We start from the raw sequence: 20,718 nt of genomic DNA on the forward strand, positions 1-20,718 counted from the left end.
AGAGAGAGAGAGAAAGCCCTTTCTTCTCCCCTTTGATTTATACCCACTTTCCTTGGGTCCATCCCCTAGGTCAACCCACAGACCTACGTATCCCATGTACAGGGAGGGGTAAGGTGTTTCATGGGATGATGTCACTCGCATGATCATGACAGCCCTCGTTAGCATATTGAGGGGTGTCAACTTTAATATGCATTTCGTGGATAATGAAGCAAAGTCCATTCACCGGACACATGGACCTTGAAATCTGCCCCGGTGCCCCAGGGCAGAGCCATCCCATCTCCACAGGGCTCTCTCCCCCAGATACATCGGGCAGCCTTATCAGCTTCGTCCTCCACAGAAAGCACCCTGTGACTCATAGTTTTGTCTTGGGAGTGTTTGAGGCAAATCTTCAATCAGCCTCAACTTTTGCTTTCCCAGGCTGTTTGTCTTAGTTTTTCACAGGCCTGGTTGCTCGGCTCTCACAGTCTCACCTTTCAGTTAACCAGAATAGAAGGAAAGATTTGGCATAGTATTGATTTTTCATTTTAAAAATACCTTTAATTAACATCTGTAGGCACTTTAAGCTGTGAAAAAGTTATGAATATACTTGAACTCTGTGTTTTGAAGACAGTTGCAGCTGAAGAGCTGCTAGACTGCCCAAGGAAGTGCAATAAGAAGCTTTGAATAAAATTTGTAACATAACTTTAAACTACTCTGTGCATAAGCTTTTGAAGAGTATGTTTACATGTTTACAGTCTTCCACCTATGTAGCTACTTTATAGCTACAGTTCCAACAGAAATTTATTAGTAAAAAAATACTGATATGAAGTACCGAATAAGAATTTTGAATGTTAACTTGGGTTTTGAATGCTAACTAAGCTGCTGCTTTACATCTATAAAATTTGTATCTGCATGGAGTTTGGCACTGCATTCATAAAAACAGCTTGTAAGCATCTTCTAATGTTTCCACTGGAATTACCTGTTTTGTATATATTGTTCATTTAGCACATACCATGTCAGTAGAACGTCACTAGGTGAATGTTACATCTGGATGATTATTTACGGTAACTTCAACACAAAGATCCTCCTGTTATTACAGATATTTGTTTTGGATGTAGCATGCTTACTTACATTCTCATTCCAGAGTCCTTTAGATATTGTCTTTTGTAAAAATAATTATAAGGAGAAAGTTTCTTACAGCAAGTAGAGATTGAAACACAACAAGAAAAGGTTAGTAAACATAAGGCTTCTTAGCATGTGGGTGAGAGTGGCAGTTCCATATTAGGCAATTGCAAAGATCCAATTAATTACTTGTTCAGTTTGCAGCTTCCTTGCTTTAATCTTCTCAGATGACTCTTAATCTGCATTTTCTAATGAAGCAATGTGCAAATTCAATATAATTATGTAGTGTATTTTTTCTTATTTTTAAATTATCATTAAGTGCCTCCATGTTTTTAATCTTTCATGAAGTGCTGTTTGCAGGAACAACACCTGGAAGAGATGCTATCTTATTTGCAAAACAGCTTTGTACTAGAATGAGAAATTTGCTAAAACTGCTTAACAAATAGTTGTCAATTTTATCTTCCATATTTGGTGTATTGTCAGAGCTTATTATGCATTATTTATCAAATATTTAAAGATTTGGGTGCCTCACAAACATAATCAAGGTTAGTTCTCAAGCAGTTAACAAGTTATTTGGGCAAAATAGAGCCAGAATGTAACTAAAGAAGAATTAGGGAAACTAGAGCAAGACTGAATAGGAATTCTTGAGTAATCACATGAAATCCCATATAACTTCAGACCAACTTTGGTGTATAAGGTTTCAAAATTATTCTTTCACTTGAGGCCAGCTTTTGGGTGGCTTCCCCCACCCATTCACCTGCTCTGAGATCTTCAGTGCTTCACTGCTTCTCTTAAAATGTTGAGTCATTACAAAAAGGTTGTGTATTTTTTGATTTTTGGGGGGTTTTGTTTGTGTGTGCGTTGGATTGGTTTGGTTTGGTTTTTTTTTACTGCTAGAGCAATAGTTATAATGCAAAGGCTATTCTGATAGCTGGTTGTGAAGATTTTTTTAGCATTATGTTCTTGCTTGGCATTTTGCTTTTCTACTCTGCATCATATATCTTCTTTTAATTCTATAATATCTGTAGCAACTGCCACAGTGGAATGCAATGATATGTTGGATAGAGCATCTTAAAATCAGAATTAAGGTGTATGGATGTGTTCGCTGTTCACCTAGGGTGGTGAGGAAGTCATAGTCTCCAGCTTTAAGCCTTGTTTAGCATGGATCAAGATATGGTATAGATGTGTTTGGAAATGACAAAAAAAGAACTGGGAAGATATGCACTTTAATCTACAGGTTTTTTCATCATGATGATGGTATAGAAAATGAACTAAAAGTTACTGTTGCTCTGCAAAGTCAGTCCCCTACCCTGTACCCTGCAGGGATTGTAGAAAACGATGTAAAGAATCTAAGGAAGAAATATAAATGTAATATGATAATGCCACTCAAGTTCATGGAGTTAACATGAGTCTTATATAATTTTGTAAACTAATTTACTGACATTTGCAATTGTATTTTGTATTAGCTCATGTTGTGTAAGGCTTTTTTCCTTTGTCCCACATGACTTCTTATTTAAAGAATTAATCAGCAGTGTTCAATTAAATGCATTTTTGAAAAAGTTGTTCATGACAGGTCTATTAGGATGTAATTACAAACAGATAGTGTTTTTCTTGGAATTAGCCTGAAGAAAGAAAAAAACACAAACCCAAAGCAAAATGCAAAAAACCCAGCATCAGCCTTAATAGTACTGCTCCTATATCAGTCTAAAAACAAGAACCAGGTGTGTCTAGTTGAACTATGCTAACTTCAGTGGATTAGTAAAAATTAACATGAAGTTAACTTCAGGTTTTGGTCATGTAATTCTCCATCTGTTGTTTTGTTAAAGGATATACAGTAACAGAAAAACAGTTCTTAATATTTTGAGGACATTTACAGGGTGGAGCTGTATATCTTCACACCTTACTTTAGTTTGCAAATACTGAGTGTTTCTGTCTGAACTGCTGTGAGGAGGTTTGAGGACCTACATACCAGTTGTGCTAAAACATTTTAGGTGTTGCAGCTAAATCAAATAAATGCTAACTGTAACACATTACAGCCTTTATCACTTGGTACTTGAAATGAAATAAACCCTGTCATTTTTGCTTCAGTACAAGGCTTAATCAGAGACTGTCACTGAGAACCAAAGTGTATGTGGAGTACGTGCCTCTCTTTGGAATATCTCTGTATGATTTTTTTCCCCCTCCCCCTAGTGCAGGACCAATTATAAGCAAATACAAGAAGACACATTTCGTGAACTTTTATGCAACAGTGATTCTAGTTGCTTGGTTTTTGAATTAAAAAAAAAAAAACAACTTTAAAAAGAGATCATTGTTTTCTAATGTAAATACTTATTTTCATGTCATGTTTCTACTGGCTTAGTGTAACTTTTTCTTTTCTTGTTTTCTATTGTGTCTCTTCTCTATAAGAACGCTTGAGGACAATGTCTACAAGATTGCTGTTTCTTTGGCTCAGCAATACGGTGTTCCACTTTGGGAAGTTTATATGACCCATCTGGAATTTTTATTCACTGACAGTGGGTAAGTTGTCTTCCCTGCAAATACACATACGATTCTGTTACACAGAAATATGTGCTAACGTATGAGAAAGTTGAAGTATATTGGGGTAGAGTTTAATTTGTGCTTTCATATTTCTTGTGTTGTGATAGTTTGAGAATTTTTCTTTTCCATGTGATGCTTTTGTAGCCATCCACAAAAATAGGTATTACAAGCAGGGATAAAAGTCCATATGTGTCTTACTGCTCTTCTAAATGTCCTGGGACTTTTGTTTCAGTGTTTAGGTTTCCATGGCTTTGAATTCTTACTGCTCTCTTCTGATAAGAGCTTATCTTTTAGTAATGTTTACAGTTCTTTGGAACATGCCCTGAAGCATGATAGTTTTTATATAATTATTTATTTTTAAAAGGAGTTTTGCTATTTATTGATCTCTCTTCTACATAATAGCAAAGGAAATAAATATATTGGAGCTTCCCATTCACATTATTCATCTGTTCATCTCAGTTTCAGTTTTTTTATAGAAGCACTGGTTTTTACAGTATATCTGTGGAACTGTTCTAGCCTACAAGGTGATGGCAAACCAGACCTGACATTAGTAGGGGGCATGAGGGGAGGGATGTTTTAGTTTCTATTCAAGACTTGGCTTCAAGACTTTTTTTTTTTTTTTTTTTTTTTTTTTTTTTAACTTTGACATCTTGTCAGATAAGTACTTCTTGCCCACTGAAAAATGAATAAACCGATTTGATGAAAGACTAAGCTTTGTATCTGAACAGTGCATTCAGATGACAGTGATGCAGAGCCCCCTGTGTAATACAGCAGCCCTTATCTACTGTTCTGACAGACATAATCAAATTAGTCTAGTTTTGTTTCAAATTTTAAATTGTGAAATCAGCTTTAGCTTGCAGCAATATTTGTACCTCTCTTAACATTAAGTATTAATTAAAAAGCATTATAATGTTTTATAAAACATGAGGCATAAAAACCAAAGCCCGATAGATATTGGTACAAGATCTGAGAAGATGAAATAACGTTCTTGAGATTTTCTTCGCTTCCTCCAGAAAACAGAGAAGTCATACCCTCTAAATTTTGATGCTGCTAAATTATTTAGTGCTTTAAACAAAGTAGACATCAAGATACAAACATGGCAACACTGGGGTGAGTGTGAAAGAGGAAGCTGACTTCTTTGGGACTAGAAAATTACCTGAGGTATTCTGCAGTGTTTTTCTATCATTTTCTTTGTTCTTGTCCTCCGTGAGTTAGTATTCATGGAATTCTGAAATCACTGAAGTACGAAGTAACAACCTCTTGCCTAATGAAATTCAAAAAAGTCTTGAAAATTGATGTATAATAGCATAATATGCTACTGAGCATGTTTTTGTTGTATCATAATCTCATTTTAAAGTTGATTGACAGCATATGGCCATTACAGTATATTTTAGTCTTGGGATTATGACATTAATAATGCATGCCTCGTTATGCATTCATTCTGAACTGAAAAGAAGTTTATTCTAAGACTTAATCTCTTTAACCAAATATGCAGTGTTTCTATAAGCCACTTTACATAGGGAGAAGCTCAAAAACAACACTTAGCTTATATTAACTATTTCTTTGATTACTTGATGTCAAATAAACATAATGGGTTTTTATGTTGTGAATTTGAGTCCAATGAAATTGTTTGAATTTACATTAAAAATTTAAAAATATAATCCTAATCGTTTCTTTTGAAGATTCTGATCAGTTGATCACCAGAAATCTGTAAAATGTGTTTTATTATTTCAGCGCTTTCTGAACACCATAATGAATCCTTCCTATCTACTACCAGCAAACCCCCTCACCACATGGCAAACCTCTGTACATCCTGTCACTATAATTTAATGTCCATTTAGCCTTTAGCTTGAACTTTGGATGTGGACAGAAAAATGTATTCAAGATCACACTCTTGATTCAGGTCCAGGTGTCTGTTTTGTCTAATATTAAGAGTGAATGATGCTTTATTTACATTAATATCATACTGATTGGTGGAACACTTAACAAATAACAAGAATTTAGACAATTAAAATAATGCTTACAAATTTAACAACCTAACTGGTTCTAGATGTAAAAATAACTCAAAAATAACGTTCTCCCTCAGAAATCAGAGAAGCATTTTTAAACTGTGAGAAGGTTGTGTCTGTGGTATTTGTTGTAAGAAAACCATCTTTATGAATGAAACGGAACCATATTTTACTTGGCTATCAGAGAAACACTACCTTATGTATGTCATTTATACTCAAGAAAAATCGATGTTGAAATTCTAATTTAATCAATTTTAAAGGTAGAAGAAAATCAAATGACATTAGAAGATGACAGATTTCCAAATAAAATAATACTACCTAATGTGGCATATGTTTGGACTCTGGGGAGACTCAAGGTGGTAGTCATCTATAGGTTACTTCTTTCCTCAGATTTTAGGTAAAACTTCCAATTGAGAAAGGTATGAAATTAAGATGAGACTTCCTTGATATGCACCCATTTTTCTCCTGGCTGAGGAAAAAAAGGAGTGATTGCATTCAGCTATCTTTTATGTAGTCAGCTGAAGGTGTCTGAATTCATGCTGTGAAAGAGCTAATGTATTCTTTTCAAAAGGGTCAGGAAAAAAAATTTCCTGAAGCAGTGAGACTGACTGAGGTCAACCCAAGACTTGCTGATATTTTCATAAGCTTTCATGGATGACAATTTGAGAAGCAACTTGATAAAACTGTCAAATGAAATATGCTAAGCATGAATAATAGTGTCAAGTAGATTAACTAGTGGGCAAGAGCCAATTTTCAGTGATAGCATCTTTCAAAGCATGCACAGGTGCTCATCAACTACAGAAAATAGAATGTAATAGATCAGGAGAACATCTAATCAGGCAATAGGATTTCCTAGCATTATTCAGCCAGAAATTGGGGGTTTGGGGGGTTTGTTTTTTTTTTTTTCTGTGTGATTTAGGTTTGGGGTTCTTTTTTTTGCTTGTTTGTTTGGGGTCTTTTGGGGGTTTTCTGTTTGTTTTTTGTTGTTGTTGTTGTTGTTTTTTGTTTTTGTTTTTGTTTTTTTGTTTTTTGTTTTTTGAAAAGGCTTCCTGTACACATATTCTCGACATATGTCTATTTCTACATATAGCTGTACTTAGAGATGTGAAATGCTGCTTTGAATCCCAGTTTGGTATTCAGGACCCTTAATCTGCATGTCCAAGTCAACACATCACAAGATCAGGAAATACAAGAACTCCTTAGTTTTTATTTATGGAGAACAGCAACTATCTAAATATTTATGAAATATCTGTTGGAGGGCAACTGAGCACCACACAGCTGCTAGCTCACCCCTTCCCCCCCAGTGCTGCTAAGGAGAAAGTAAAACAAAAGGCTCAAGAATCGAGATAATGACAGAGAGGGATGATTCACCCATTAGTCATGGACAAAAGGCAAATTTGTTAGGGAAAGAAAAAAAGAACATAAATGTAATAGACACTAACAACAACAGCATTTAATGGAATAGGACCATGAGAAGCATTATCACATCTTGAAAACACCTCCCTTCTTCCTGCGTTTAGTTTTGCTGCCGATGCCTCTACTGCCTCCCCACCAGTGGGGCAGGGGATGGGGAGTGTGGTCAGTCCTGCTGCTGCTTCTGCTTGTGGGGGTGGAGTGAAATTCTGGCATTCTTCTCCTACTCTGGCGTGGTTCCCCTCTCACAGGAGACAGTCCTTCATGGACTTTCTCTGACATGAGTCCCTGCCACAGGCTTCAGCATTTCCTTAGGTGCTCCAGCATTGGTCACCCCCACATGTTGCTGTACTTCCAGTGCCTAACTACAACAGGGGGGGCTGCTTCTATCCACAGGGTCCCAGCCTTCTTCAGACACAGTCACCTGCTCTGGTGTGGGGTCCTCCACAGGCTGCAGGTTGGTGTCTGCTCTACTGTAGACCTCCGTGGGTGGTGGTGGGGCAGCCCTGCCGTCTCACCACGGACTGCACCACATCTCACCCCGCTTCTCCTCCTTTTTTCCATTGACCTTGGTGTTCACACAGATGTTCTTCTCAACTCCAACTCCTCCTCCCAGGGTCCCCTTCTTAAATACGTTATTGCAGAAGTGCAGCCACCATTGTTAGTTAGCTCGACCTTGGCACAGAGGCAGGTTTGACTTGGAACCAGAGGAGCTGAAAGAAGCTTCTCACAGGGAGACACTGCTGTAGCCCCCTCCCCTGCAACTGAAAACTCCTTCTACTCACTCAAACCAAGGACAATATCTTGCCAAGTTGAACCTTAAACAAGGGGGAGTATTGTTCTCTCTCACAAGTATCCAGCTGAAGTGTCTGTCATGGCATGTCCAGGCCTTTAAAGCTAGAATTATTTCTAAACACAGGTTAACGACACTGGAAATAGAAGAGCGAGCACAAAGTCTTGGTCTGTTTGAGACTTTGAAAACCAGTCCTGAAACCTTACATGAACACATGGTTAAGTATGTTTACCCAAGTATTGAAGGCAGAGACCACCAGCGGTTGCTTTATTATTTTACACTCCTTGAAAATTGTGGTTGCTCAGAAGTGGTGAAGCATGTTGTTAAACCTGAAACTCACATCCGACTCCTGAAAAAATTCAAAGCAGTAGCACCAGGTAGGAGAGTTCTTGTTTCTTTTCTTCATAGCTGTATTTATTATTCATGATTATGCTTATATAGTTTATACTCTCCAGGTAATTTTTTTTTGATGAGCATATTGGATGAATGTAAGTAATTTAGTAGGTTAGTCATATCTTATAGGAGTAAGTTCCTTCTCTTTGTATTGCTGGATGTATAGTTTACAGCAGGCAAAAAATATTTAGAAACAGGTTTCTGTAGCTGATGCAAGTTAAAATTATTGGCATTGGTTTGTAGTGAATTTTTAAAGAAAAAATACAGATCTCCTAGAGCATAATTTTTAACACTGCAAATTTAACACAAATATTCTTGATGATCTTAAAGCATTTTACCTTTCAACAGTCTGAATTACATAATATATTAGGAACATCAAGCATTTTATGTGTTTGTTTTAAAGAGGCTAATCTTATTTTGGGGTTTATCCTTGATGTTACCTTTTGCAGAACTAGAACATGCTTTGTGCTACATTATCAAACAATGTCTATAAAAGTGAGCTGCTGGAAAGCACTCTGAGATTTTGAGTACTAGTTTCAGTTTGCTTATTAGTCAGTTATTAGCAAAACCTTGATTTTCAGTTGAACAACTCCAAATCCAGTTTCAGAATCAAAAATACATACTGTATGGGATTACCTGCTGTGGGGATGTATTAATTGTTCAATACTGGAACCTCATGTATATCAGACAGTAACTTTGCTGCAGAATTTGGATAGATTATCCATATGAATTCATGTGTTGCAGGAAGAAAAAAAGGCAATAATTTTGGGGGGGAGGAGGGATTACCTTCAGTTCTTATTGGTGTGTTTAAACACTCAAGTTCTGTGATGATTGTCAAAGAAAAATCTGACAGTTACTGTTTACCTTCAAAGCTATTTTTAAATGTTGTTCAAAAAAGAAGTCCTAGGACCATGCATCAGGCACAAATTAGTCACTTCATGCGGTAAAAAACTAAATCTATTGTAATACACCCTTAATCAAAATTCTTAGTGTTCAGCATATAGATAGTAGGCAAGGAACAATATCAAAGTGTTTGTACATTTTACAAGTCCTACGTCTACGAAGGAAAACACGGCAATAGAAGTCATTTGTCTTAAGAATTATATGCACAGAGAATAAAATAGTATTGTTGCTAGAAATATTTTGTTACTGCTAGAATAATTTGTAAGAGGTTTTTTCCTGTAGGAACCAAAGTAGTTACAGGACTCTTGTGTTACGTAGGTATTCATGTTAATGGATCTACATGTCTTTTCTCAAGTTGACCTTAGTTTACCTGTGATTAGTGCCTTGCATTTTTGCTGAGATAGATAGTAAATATGAATTGTTACATGATCAGAATACTTTTTTTTTTTTTTATTAATGAGGACTTATGTCTTGAGGTGCATGAGGTTTTCTAGGCATTATATCAAAAAAATAGTACTGTGTACTGCATACATACTCTTGCTTCTTTGAGAATCAGCTATTTTTAGTTTGTACTGCTACACAAGTGTTAAAATATGTTCCAGCCATTGGGAGATTTCACATGCATGAGGACATAATAAAATCCCAGTGTTAACTGTATACAAACCTGTTTTCCTCCACACTCTGTCTGTCTGTATGATTGTAAAAGAAGATGGAACAGGGTCTTTCTAGTTCTGCAGATATCGATTTAGTACTGATTGTTTTACACATAAATGTGCGGTTTGAGTAGATGTAATTTTGAATAATTTTTGTTTTGTTTGCCTCTCTCCTTCTGTCAATAGGTCTTAATTACAAAAAGCTAACAGATGAAAATGAAAACCCTCTGGGAACACTGGAGCCCATACTTACAAGTCAAAATATCTTATCTATTTCGAAACTGGCTCCCAAAATTCCTAAAAAAGATGGCAGCATGCTGTCACCAAGCTCTATTTATGCTGTCTGGTTACAAAAACTTTTTTGGAATGGTGATCACCATCTCATTAAAAAAATACCAGAAAGCATGGATGAGTGGCTACATGCATATGATATGTGTTTAAAGTACTTCGATAGACTTGATCCAGATGATATTGTCACTTTTATTGATGAAATTACCTTTTCTTCAAAAGCTGTCACAAAGGTAAGCACATACATTTGAAGAATTTGAGGTCTCAGGTGAGGCACAGTAGAATATAGTATCAAGGAGAAAGTTTTAACAAATACATTTTTCTTTTTACAGTTTTTAAAGATAAATTCATAAACCTTCCTCGCCTACCTCTTCTTTTTACGACTGCCAGTATAAAACTATATTTTTATTCAGTTACAGGAGTTAGTTCTGTCGATAAGAAAGTTTTTGATGGAACCCCAAAGTCCCTGTATTCTGGTTCAGCAGAGAGTAAGATACTCTTCTTGTGTATTTATTTATTTTACATGTGTTCATTCTGAAATTCATTGTGCTGCAGGCTTGTGTTTAGTACCAGGCTTTTGCATTCTGAATAGGATGCTCCACAGAGAAGTGTTCTGGCCCAATGCATATGGTTTTTAGGCACTGTAATAATATAAATGATAAACTTTCTCGTAATCTCCATCTGGCTGAAAACCTGTTACTGAAAGAACGTGCTTTCATGTCCATAATGTTTATTACCAGTGCAGTTTCTTTTTGCCTAGTGAAACCTACTTATAAAGATATTTCTAACATGAACTTTTAGCCGTGCTTTCTTAAGTATCTTTATTGCCAAGCTCAAAAAGAGAATAGATTTTTTTAGATATTTTCTCATTAAAAGATCTTAGATGACTTCAATAACTTCATCTGAAATGAAAAAATGATAAAGAGGTGTTTTGTGGACTTTTTTGTGTCTTTATTTTCTCTATTCTGGATTGTGCTCATTTTCCAGAGGTATTTATTCACTGTGTTCAATGAGGTGAGTTTCAATTTGTTGCCTCTTTGGATGTTGTTTTAGTGTTCCCATGATATTAGTATAATTTTATTAAAACCCATATATCTTCCTATTTATACCAGAATGAAATCCTGGGGAAACCAAATGCTTTGCCAGCACCAATTTTATGGTTTGATCTGTCTGTCATGCTAGATGAACACTTTTTATCACTAGTTCTATCAGCTGACTCTTAAGCCTGTTCAGCTTAACTGCTGTCTTGTTTAGGTGTTTTGATGCTTTTTATCATGGAATCGTACCGAGTGTTTCATGCTTATCATGAAAGACTGACACTCATTCTGAGATCTCAGTTGCCAGACCTGACTCTGGGCTGAGTTAGCCAGGGGATAACTGTTATCTAGTAAGAAGGAAGTACTGTGTTCAGGCATGATTGCCACTAATGACTACTGGAAACTCTTGCTATTAATGTATCTTGGGCATTTCGAGATTATTTCTCATTTATTCCAGATAAATAGCCTCCAGTGTGTATCTGTTTTGAAACACATTGTTTATTTTCTGTTGTTTATTTCTGTTCAGGATTTTAATAGTTTCTCTACTCTCTTAAGATGAGTAGGAGTAGCAGTAAGGAAATATTGATGACAGGATTATTGTGGTTCATGGCCAAGCAGAACTTTGTAGCAGAAATCTATTAGCTTCAGTATCTTTCATGGCCAAAGTGTTTGAAACAGTTGGTCAAGTGAGCTGATTTAGTGTGTCCCCTGCACTGGGTTTGAGAACGAAACAGCTGTTTAACCAGCTTGCAACTAGTTTTGCCTCAGGATCCTATCCAATTTTCAAGTGGAAGTGTACAATGAAAAATTATCCTTTTAGAATAGATACTTCTCAAACATCACTCTCTAACTTTCATCTGAAAAATGCATCATACATATAAGTTGCCTTTTGACTTACACCTTCTACTTAAAATTTTATCCTGTTTTAAGGCTGCACTAGTGATCATTCTTTTAATCTCTAATTCAGCACTCTCTTCCCAGCCCAGTTATATGGCTGAGTAATTTATTATGTCATATTCCCATTCTCATAACAGATGCTCATTTTTGTATTTCATGGAAGTGTTCATATTTAATATACATAAAGGACTGAAAAAAATTATGATCATTATCATGAAAGAATCTGTGCTGTCACTGAGACAGCTGAGTTTTCTCCCATACAGAAAATTTGTGGAGTTCTTTGAAGTGGACCTTGAGAGGAAGCTTAAAGTGAGATAGTGAAATTAGGGTGTGGGGTTTTTTTGGGTTTTTTTTTGTTTTTTTTTTCTTTAGGAGTGATGAGAGGTTAATTGGCTTCTTCCCTCTTTGGGAAAAAAAAAAAAAAGGCAACAACTACTACACACACACCACCCCTTTCTCACCTGCTCAAAATTTCAGAAGGGGAAGGGAAGAAACGAAGGAGAGAGAGTAGTCCATAGAGGCGGTGAAATGCACTCCATCATTATCCTTGGGGGGACAGAACCTTCACCTGGAAGCCCCTCTTGGTCAGAAATGACTGAGAAAAGTCTTGAGTGATGAGGGGAAATGGAAGGTAAGCGGTGTAGCAAGTGTAGTCTACATGAGTTGAACTTCAAGGGTGCCACTTTGTGGGAACTTAGGAGGCAGGCATCAGAACATCCCTCACGGCTTGAGTATATAAGCAGTAGTAAGGAGAGGCAGGTGACAGGCCAGCAGAGAAACAGGGAGTTGCGTGTCCCTTGATATGACAGAGAACCTGGGGGCAGAATATGTAATTCTCCAGAAGAGCATGAAAACAGGGATTTAGTGCTGACTTGTGCAACTTCTTGTTCTTACTGAGAAAGGCAGGAACGTGCTGGGCTTTGACAGAGGCCCTCTTCACCTGTCCCTTTGCACTATCTCTTCCCTTTAACTTTCTGATATGTTGGGCCAGTGGTGACTGAATGAAAAGGTGGATGAATGAGCACTGCTTTGCTGGACAAAGTTGTTGAGAGAATGTATACATTGGAGAAATGGATGGGGAGTTTGAACTTGTGAAAGGGCAGCTAACATGGTTACCCTGCAGTTTAGGGTGTGAAGAGGTTTTTAGGTGCTCTTAGCTCTAAGAGCTCAGAGGCATTCTCCCATGCTTCTTGCAATGAGTAGAAATGAGTTACCACCTGGAAGATAAGATTCAGTTCTGCAACCTTAAGGCTTCAGAGAGTTGGTGACATGGGGTGGTGGGAACTGTGTGAGCAGAGATGCATCATATTGGGACTTCAATAAATTGTAGACCCAAAGTAACATGGTTAATGTACCGAATATTCTGTATAAGACAGATGAGACCACTTCCCAAAATTTAAATTTTTTTGGTTTGCAGCATATCCTATAGGAGATACTTTATAATATTTGAGGCATTAAGATTGACTTGTGAATCCAGAGCAACCTTTGATGGCTCTAGCAGCTAATTATTCACTGTTTATTTTTTTCAAATGCCGCCTTTTGCTAAGCTGAATTTAACTAGATTTTAAATTCCACTTATAGATGTTTTGTCTGCTATACTAAAGAGGTAGTCAGCAAAGTTTGCTTCCACAGTCAGACATGAACCAGAGGCCACTTAAACTTACTTTGATAAACAGAATGTGCTGACCTTGGGAAGTTTTCTGTTTCGGTTTTTTTTTGGGGGGTGGGGGGGTGCTTTTTTGTTTGCTTGCTTTTTTGTGTGTGTGTGTGTAGGTTTGTTTTGTTTTCTTTTTTCCCCAGCTCTTCTGTTATTATCACAACTTTTCTTTGGATCCAGTATATCAGGTAGAGAGATTGATGTAATATTCCTGTTGTGTTTGTGATAAATATATCAGGTGAAGTGCTTTATTCTCCATCAGTATCCTCCTCACACACTGAAGGACTGAAGTATTGATCCTTTGACCACAGCAGCTTACTGCCACAAGCAGTGAGAGGGTTCCTACTTGTGGCACTTCTACTCAGAATGCTTTTAATTCTGAAAAACTATTCAAATTATTCTGACTAAATTATAATTTAGTCCACTTCTGTAGCGGCAAGTGTAGGCTATTTGCATTGAATGGAACAGATTTCTGTCTATAAGGGAGATATCTCAAATATCCAGTGGAACTACAGCTTGTATTTTTTTTGAGTCTGTCTTCTTTTCTTCCACCAGTTCTGTTTGCTTTTAAATAATGCTGACTTAATAGATTCTCAATTATAGTAATGATCATATAAACTTTGTTATCTTGATGAGTTCCCATTTATTCCCCTTTGTGTGATCTGTGTGAAGCATTATAGGTAATTTGGGGATATTTTTATTCCTTTGTTGCTAGTATTTTGTTTGTTGTGCTAGATAGTTATGTTTTCAAAGAACCCTCTGTTTCAGAGCTCAGGGGTCATTGCCCTGATGTTTGTTGATTAACAGTACGCTGAAAAAAAAAGCCGAACACATAAAAAACAAACAAACAAACAAACAAACAAAACCTCCACAACTGAAAACAATTACTTTTTTAATGCCTGTTTTCATCATTGAACACCCTACAAATGGGGATGGGCACAACATGTTGATTAGAAAGAAAAGACTACAACTTCAGACAGCAAAAGTAGAATAAAAAGCAGTGGTGTCATCAGTTAGGTCTTCTATAGAGAAAGAGAAGTTGAAATTTTCCTTACATGGTCTTTCACAGCCTTCCATAGGCTTGGCCACATTCACTTAAACTATGGCTGATGAGATCCTTTTTAACTTCTTTTCCAACTTCTGATGCAAAAGAGAAACTTTGCTTGCAACTTAATATTTTTAATTGAAAGGTTAGTCTTCTCAAAGTCAGTAATGCTTTTTTGACCATTTTCTTCTTGCTTAAGCAGGACTATGATGTCCATATTTTGACCACACACCAAAAGGGTGTGGAATGGGAACAAGTTACAAATGGACATTAAACAGCATAATTTTCTCTTTCAATTTTAATGGCTTTAAATGCCATTTTAAATAATCGTATAAAAACTTCAGTTTAAAAAAAAACCTCCTCAAAGTAGTTCAGTATCTTTTGTCTGCCTGATTGAATTCTTAATGCTGTATAAAATGTTAAGGAGAAAGGGCATGACATTGCCTGAAGATGTACAAGAAATGTGTTAATAGTTTTCTTACATAGCATAACTGCATTTAGATGTTACCTTCTGAATTACTTGGGGTTTTTTAATCACTTTTTATCACTGTGCTCCAGTCAGTTTGTCTTGTCTGACCTTGTTTTCTTCATGGGTATTGACAGTACTTCTTTTTCTAATCTTAATACATTTTTAGATACTTAACTTCAAGACTGCATAATAGGAAAACTCATGAATCATGTGTTTTCTCTAACTGGTTCCTTATATGCATTAGAACTTCTGCTCTGATATCCAGATGAACTGCACTGCATCTGGCAGGGATGAAGTTAACTTTCTTCATAGCAGACTCTCTGGAGCTGTGCTTTTGATTTGTGACTAAAACAGTGTTGAGAACACACCAGTGTTTTGGCTGTTGCTGAGCTGTGCTTGTATGGTGTCAGGGCTTTCTCTTTTTCTCAGCACCTCAGGTAGGCAAAAAGTGGGGAGGGAACACAGTCAGGACAGCTGGCCTGGGCTGGCCAAAGGTACATTCTATGCCATATGTCATGCACAGCAGTGACAAACGGGGTTGGAGGGTCTCTTCCAAGGTGGTTGTGGCTTAGAGATTGGCTGGGCATTGGTCTGCTTGTGGGAGGTGGTGAGTGATTGCATCACTTAGTTTTGGTTTGTTCATTTTTTCCTTTTTTCTTCATGTATTAAACTATCTTTATCTTGATCTACAAGATTTCTTGCTTTTGCTTTTCTTTTTCTCTCACCCTGTAGGAATTGGGAACCAATTTTTGTTATTACATAACTGTTTAACCTACTTCTGAACTAACTCATGTAATTTGCTTTCCGTTCTAGTGTATCTGGTTGGCTTTTGGCTACATGATATTTTGTTTTTGGAATATGTCAAACTGGGATTTAGTGAGAGACAGGAACTGGACCAAACTGTTCTGTCTGAACATCAGGAAATGTTTTTCATTATGACTGTGACTGATCACTGACACAGGTTGCTTAGGGAGGTTGTGGGGTCTCCTGCATTGGGGATATTCAAAAGCCACCTGCACGTGGTCCTAGGCAACTGGCTCTGGGTGGCTCTGTTTGAGCAGGGGGTTTAGACCACATGCCCTTCAGAGGTCCCTTCCATCCTCAACCATTCTGTGTTTCAGTGTTGCTGGGAATCCCAGGCTCGTGTGGCATTAAAAGGAGGGGAGCTGTTTCCATAATCTCAAAGTTGCATGCTAATCACTGCAAATAAGAGTGGCAGGGTCAACATCTTCATGTGCAAGTGAATGTTACTTGTACAGTACTTTATTAAGAAATACATACTCTGAAGGAAATGGGCTTCCGAGATGAGTTTTTACCCTGAGGAGTGAAATATGTTGAGCTGAAATAGTGTGTGATGTTCCTTGATTTGAAAATGAAGGAAAACAGATTTTTAGCATTTTACATTATGCGTAATAGCCTATAGAATTTAATTTTTTTAAAACTGTAAAAGCTTTTTAAAAAGAAAACTTCACATGCAAACAAAGATTGAACTATCCCCTAAGATACTTTTTTCTAGTTGTTGGATATGATACCAAATCTCGTTACTGAAACTGAGTAGAAGTATGGAGGATAGCCATTCATGTTTTGGAAGAAAATAACAGAGAAATGATATGTTGGTAGTGCTACATTTTGGCACTATGCAAATATGAATGCAGAATTAAAATAGTCTTGGGAAGAACCTGTAAATTTTTTTTTAATGCTTTATTCTCAAAGTAATATGCCATCATGACTTCTAAACTGCCAGTATATTCACACTGTTCTCTAGGATATAACAGTTAGATGGAATACTGAAAATGTTTGCTTTTGAGTCTCTCAATTACATTTTGAACATTAGAATATACAGTAGAAGAGAAAATGAAATGTATAGCTGTTTTTATCTTTCATCTTGTTTACAAAATACATTTATAAAAAAATGGTCATTAAATTTTAATGTGATATGAGTATCACTTTTTCCTTGCTTATAATAAAAACTGATATTGAGACCTTCTTTTTTGGTTGTTTTTTTGGTTTTGTTGTTTTCATTTTTGCTTTTAAGAGAATGGTTTGGGTTGGAAAGGACCTTAAAGATCATCTAGTCCAAACCCCCAGCCATAGGCAGGGACACCTTCCACTAGCCCAGGTTGCTCAAAGCCCTGTCCAGCCTGGCCTGGAACACTGCCAGGGAGGGGGCATCCACACCCTTTCTGGGCAACTTGTTCTAGTGTCTCACCACCCTCACTGTGAAGAACTTCTTCCTTACATCTAATCAAAATCTACCCTTTAAAACCATTACGCCTCATCCTATCTCTATACTCTCTGATTAGAGCCCCTCCCCATCTTTCCTGTAGGCCCTCTTTAAGTACTGGAAGGCTGCTCTAAGGTCTCTCTGAAGCTTTCTCTTCTTCAGGCTGAACAATCCCTACTCTCTCATCCTGTTCTCATAAGGAAGGTGCTCCATCCCCCTGATCATCTTTGTGGCCTTCTCTGGACCTGCTCCAGTAGGTCCATGTACTTCTTATGTTGGGGGCTCAGAGCTGGACACAGTACTGCAGGTGGGGTCTCAGAAGAGTGGAGTTCAGAGGAAGAATCACCTCCCTTGACCTGCTGGACACACCTTTCTTGATGCAGCCCAGGATACAGTTGGCTTTCTGTACTGGAAACACACATTACTGGCTCAGTCAGTTTACCATTCACTGCTACCCCCAAGTCCTTCTCCACAGGGCTGCTCTCAATCCACTCATCACCCAGTCTGTATTTGTGCTTGGGGTTGACTCAAGCCATGTGCAGGACCTTGAACTTTGTGGGGGCCCACCTCTCCAGCCTGTCCAGGTCCCTCTAGATGACATCCCTTCCCTCCAGTGTGTCAACTGCACCACACAGCTTGGTGTTGTTGGCAACTTGCTGAGGGTGCACTCAATCCCACTGTGCATGTCACCAACAAAGATGTTGGTCCCAACATCGACCCCTGAGGAACAGCACTTGTCACTGCTCTCCACTTGGACATTGAGCTATTGACCACAACTGTGAGTGGGACTATCCAGCCAGTTCCTTATCTACTGAGGAGTCCATCCCTCAAGTCCATGTCTCTCAGGTTCAGAGACAAGCATGTCATGTAGGACAGTGTCAAATGCTTTGCAGGAGGCCAGGTAATGACATTAGTTGCTCTACCCTTACCAATTTTGTTTCAAAGTAACAAAATCACACCTAATGACTTTTCATGGGAATGGGACTGAGTTGTGTTTAGAAATGAATGGTGAAATACTCCTTGTGATTACCCTGTTGATAGTGGTGAGGTTTCTTAGATCTTACATTAATGTCTGTCCATTTTGCTTTCATCATTTAAAATGTCCAGTAGACCATTAGAGTGGTTCGCAGCAACAGCATGAAAAGCCAGCAGTAACCCTACATTTCTGCTATGTGTTTTTGGTGGGGGGAAGTGTATCAGGTGCAAAACTTTCTGCTCACTAACCTTTATCAAGCTTTGTATGGCTTTACAAGTAGATAGTTTAATTCACAATGTAAACATCAATTTGACTTCCTCATGAACAGTGCTACAGCAGTTAATTTTCCTCTTTATATGATCATTCAGCCTTTTTACTATTCAATGTGTCATGCAGATTCAAGCTTTGTTTTCTATTTCTAGTGGTTTACTTCAACTTGAAAATTAAAATTGTTTAAATGTCTTTTAATGTCATATGTCTTAAAATTGTTTAAATCTTAAATGTCTTAAATGTCTTAAAATTGTTTAAATGTCCACTGTTTCAGTAACTAAAACACCTGATGTTAAAATTACATAATGCGGTGGGTTTAGTCAGAGGTGATCCCTACCCATTAGAAAGTATATTGCAAATATCCTTAAAACTCTCCTCGAAGTTATAAACTAACAAATTATACATTAATTTTTAAAATCATATTTCAGACTCTGTTTTGGACTTACAGCTGAAGCTGTGCCTTTTGTGACTTAAAAGCACAAGAGTTTGCTGCAAGTACTGTCTATATAAAGAGTATTTCCAGCTATACCCTTTTCCAGTATACTCTTGGTTTCTAGAAGCCTGGGAATCTGTGGTTGTTGCTCAGGCTCCATTCTGAAGTCCTAAATTCAATTCTCATGCACTAGAATGACTCTTTCATGCTAGATGGAGGGCTAGGGGAAAACTTAATTCAGTGTATGTGTGACTCCATTTAAAAATTCAGATCTTATGAGAAGTATAATGGGAAAAAAAAACCCTGACTTTCTTGGTTCAGTTTAATGGCTAGATACATCTAGTTGTACAGGTCTTCCAAAATAGTAACTTGCTGTTTTGTATAAATTATGTGTTAAACACATTGATTTAAAAGTTGTAGACCACCTACTGGGGTTTTTTTGCTTAAGATTATGGTTTTAGGAATATATTTTAGACGGTGATCTAAACCTGACAAAACTAACCTTAAGTTAATTTTCAGCATTTGGGATTTTCAGTTAATCTTGTAAAACGATTTTCAGACATCTCTCAATGCAGAATTAAGAAACAAGGTCATGATGGCAGTCTACAAAGATCATAAATATCGTTAGGGAAAAGAAGTTTCATATGGTTTAAAATGGGCCAGGTTGAACATAAGTAAAAAGGACAACAGGAGAAAGTAATGGAATACTGATCCTTTTTAAATAAATGACTAATAAGAAATAAAGTTGTTTCTCATAAAAAAACTTTATTTAGTTTTATGCTGTGCTGCAGAGTAGTGGAGCTGCCTGACCTCTAGGCACTGCTGTAATACAACTAGTAGTGTACAGAAGATTAATGATTAAATATTGAGTAATCTCTTTCAGCTGCCAGTTGAAGCCAGGATAGAATTGACTAAGAAGGCTGTTAAGGCAGTCAAACATCTTTCTGAGAAATCAAGAAAAAAACCTTCAGAAAATGACATGGAAGATGCTGAAAATCCATCTGTTGCTTATGAAGGAACTCTGAATCACTTGCAGCAATCCCTTGCTCATCTGGAAACACTCACTCATAGTTTTATCACTTACTTGAAAAACAGCGAACAGGTAATGATTACTGATCAGATGCTTGTTTCGAGTGTTACCATGATTAACAGTGATGGCCATCAGTCCTCTGTCATTTTATTAATGTTTTGTACCTTCATTTTTGTTGACCTGGTTTTTGAAAACTCACTGATGTAATCTTTTCTTTTGTGTAATGTATATTTAAATCTTGGTAGAAAGAAAGACCGAATGATACAGCCCTGTAAGTAAAGAGTATGCTGATTCGTGTTCAAAAATTATCTGTTCACAGGATACGTTACAGAAGTATGGCTATTTATATGATTTGTCAAGGTCAGAAAAAGAAAAAATCCATGACCAAGCAGTAGCTATGTGTATAGATGGTCAACCCCTGCACATGATACAACAGTTGTTGCAAGTGGCTGTTGGAGATCTAGGTCTTTCTCCCAAGGATATTGTGCAATGTGCTATTAAAAAAATAGTATCTATATTAAGGTAAGTACACTGCCACAATTAAGTCCAAAAATCTTTCTTCTGGGTTTTGGGCTGTCTCTTATACACA

General features: G+C 37.1%; 1 protein-coding gene across 1 annotated transcript in view; it reads left to right on the top strand.

Moving 5' to 3' along the window:
* The window catches only part of NBAS (neuroblastoma amplified sequence), a 186,939-nt gene that overhangs the window by 108,320 nt on the left and 57,901 nt on the right, over positions 1 to 20,718 (top strand). The window contains exons 42-46 of the mRNA XM_026846497.1: positions 3,508 to 3,618; positions 7,981 to 8,231; positions 9,990 to 10,324; positions 19,983 to 20,201; positions 20,449 to 20,651. Of these exons, the coding sequence (XP_026702298.1) occupies positions 3,508 to 3,618; positions 7,981 to 8,231; positions 9,990 to 10,324; positions 19,983 to 20,201; positions 20,449 to 20,651 (1,119 nt within the window). The remainder of the gene's footprint in view (positions 1 to 3,507; positions 3,619 to 7,980; positions 8,232 to 9,989; positions 10,325 to 19,982; positions 20,202 to 20,448; positions 20,652 to 20,718) is intronic.

This window comes from Athene cunicularia (assembly GCF_003259725.1).
Source record: "Athene cunicularia isolate RWA chromosome 3 unlocalized genomic scaffold, athCun1 chr3_part1, whole genome shotgun sequence".
NCBI classification, from domain to species: domain Eukaryota; kingdom Metazoa; phylum Chordata; class Aves; order Strigiformes; family Strigidae; genus Athene; species Athene cunicularia.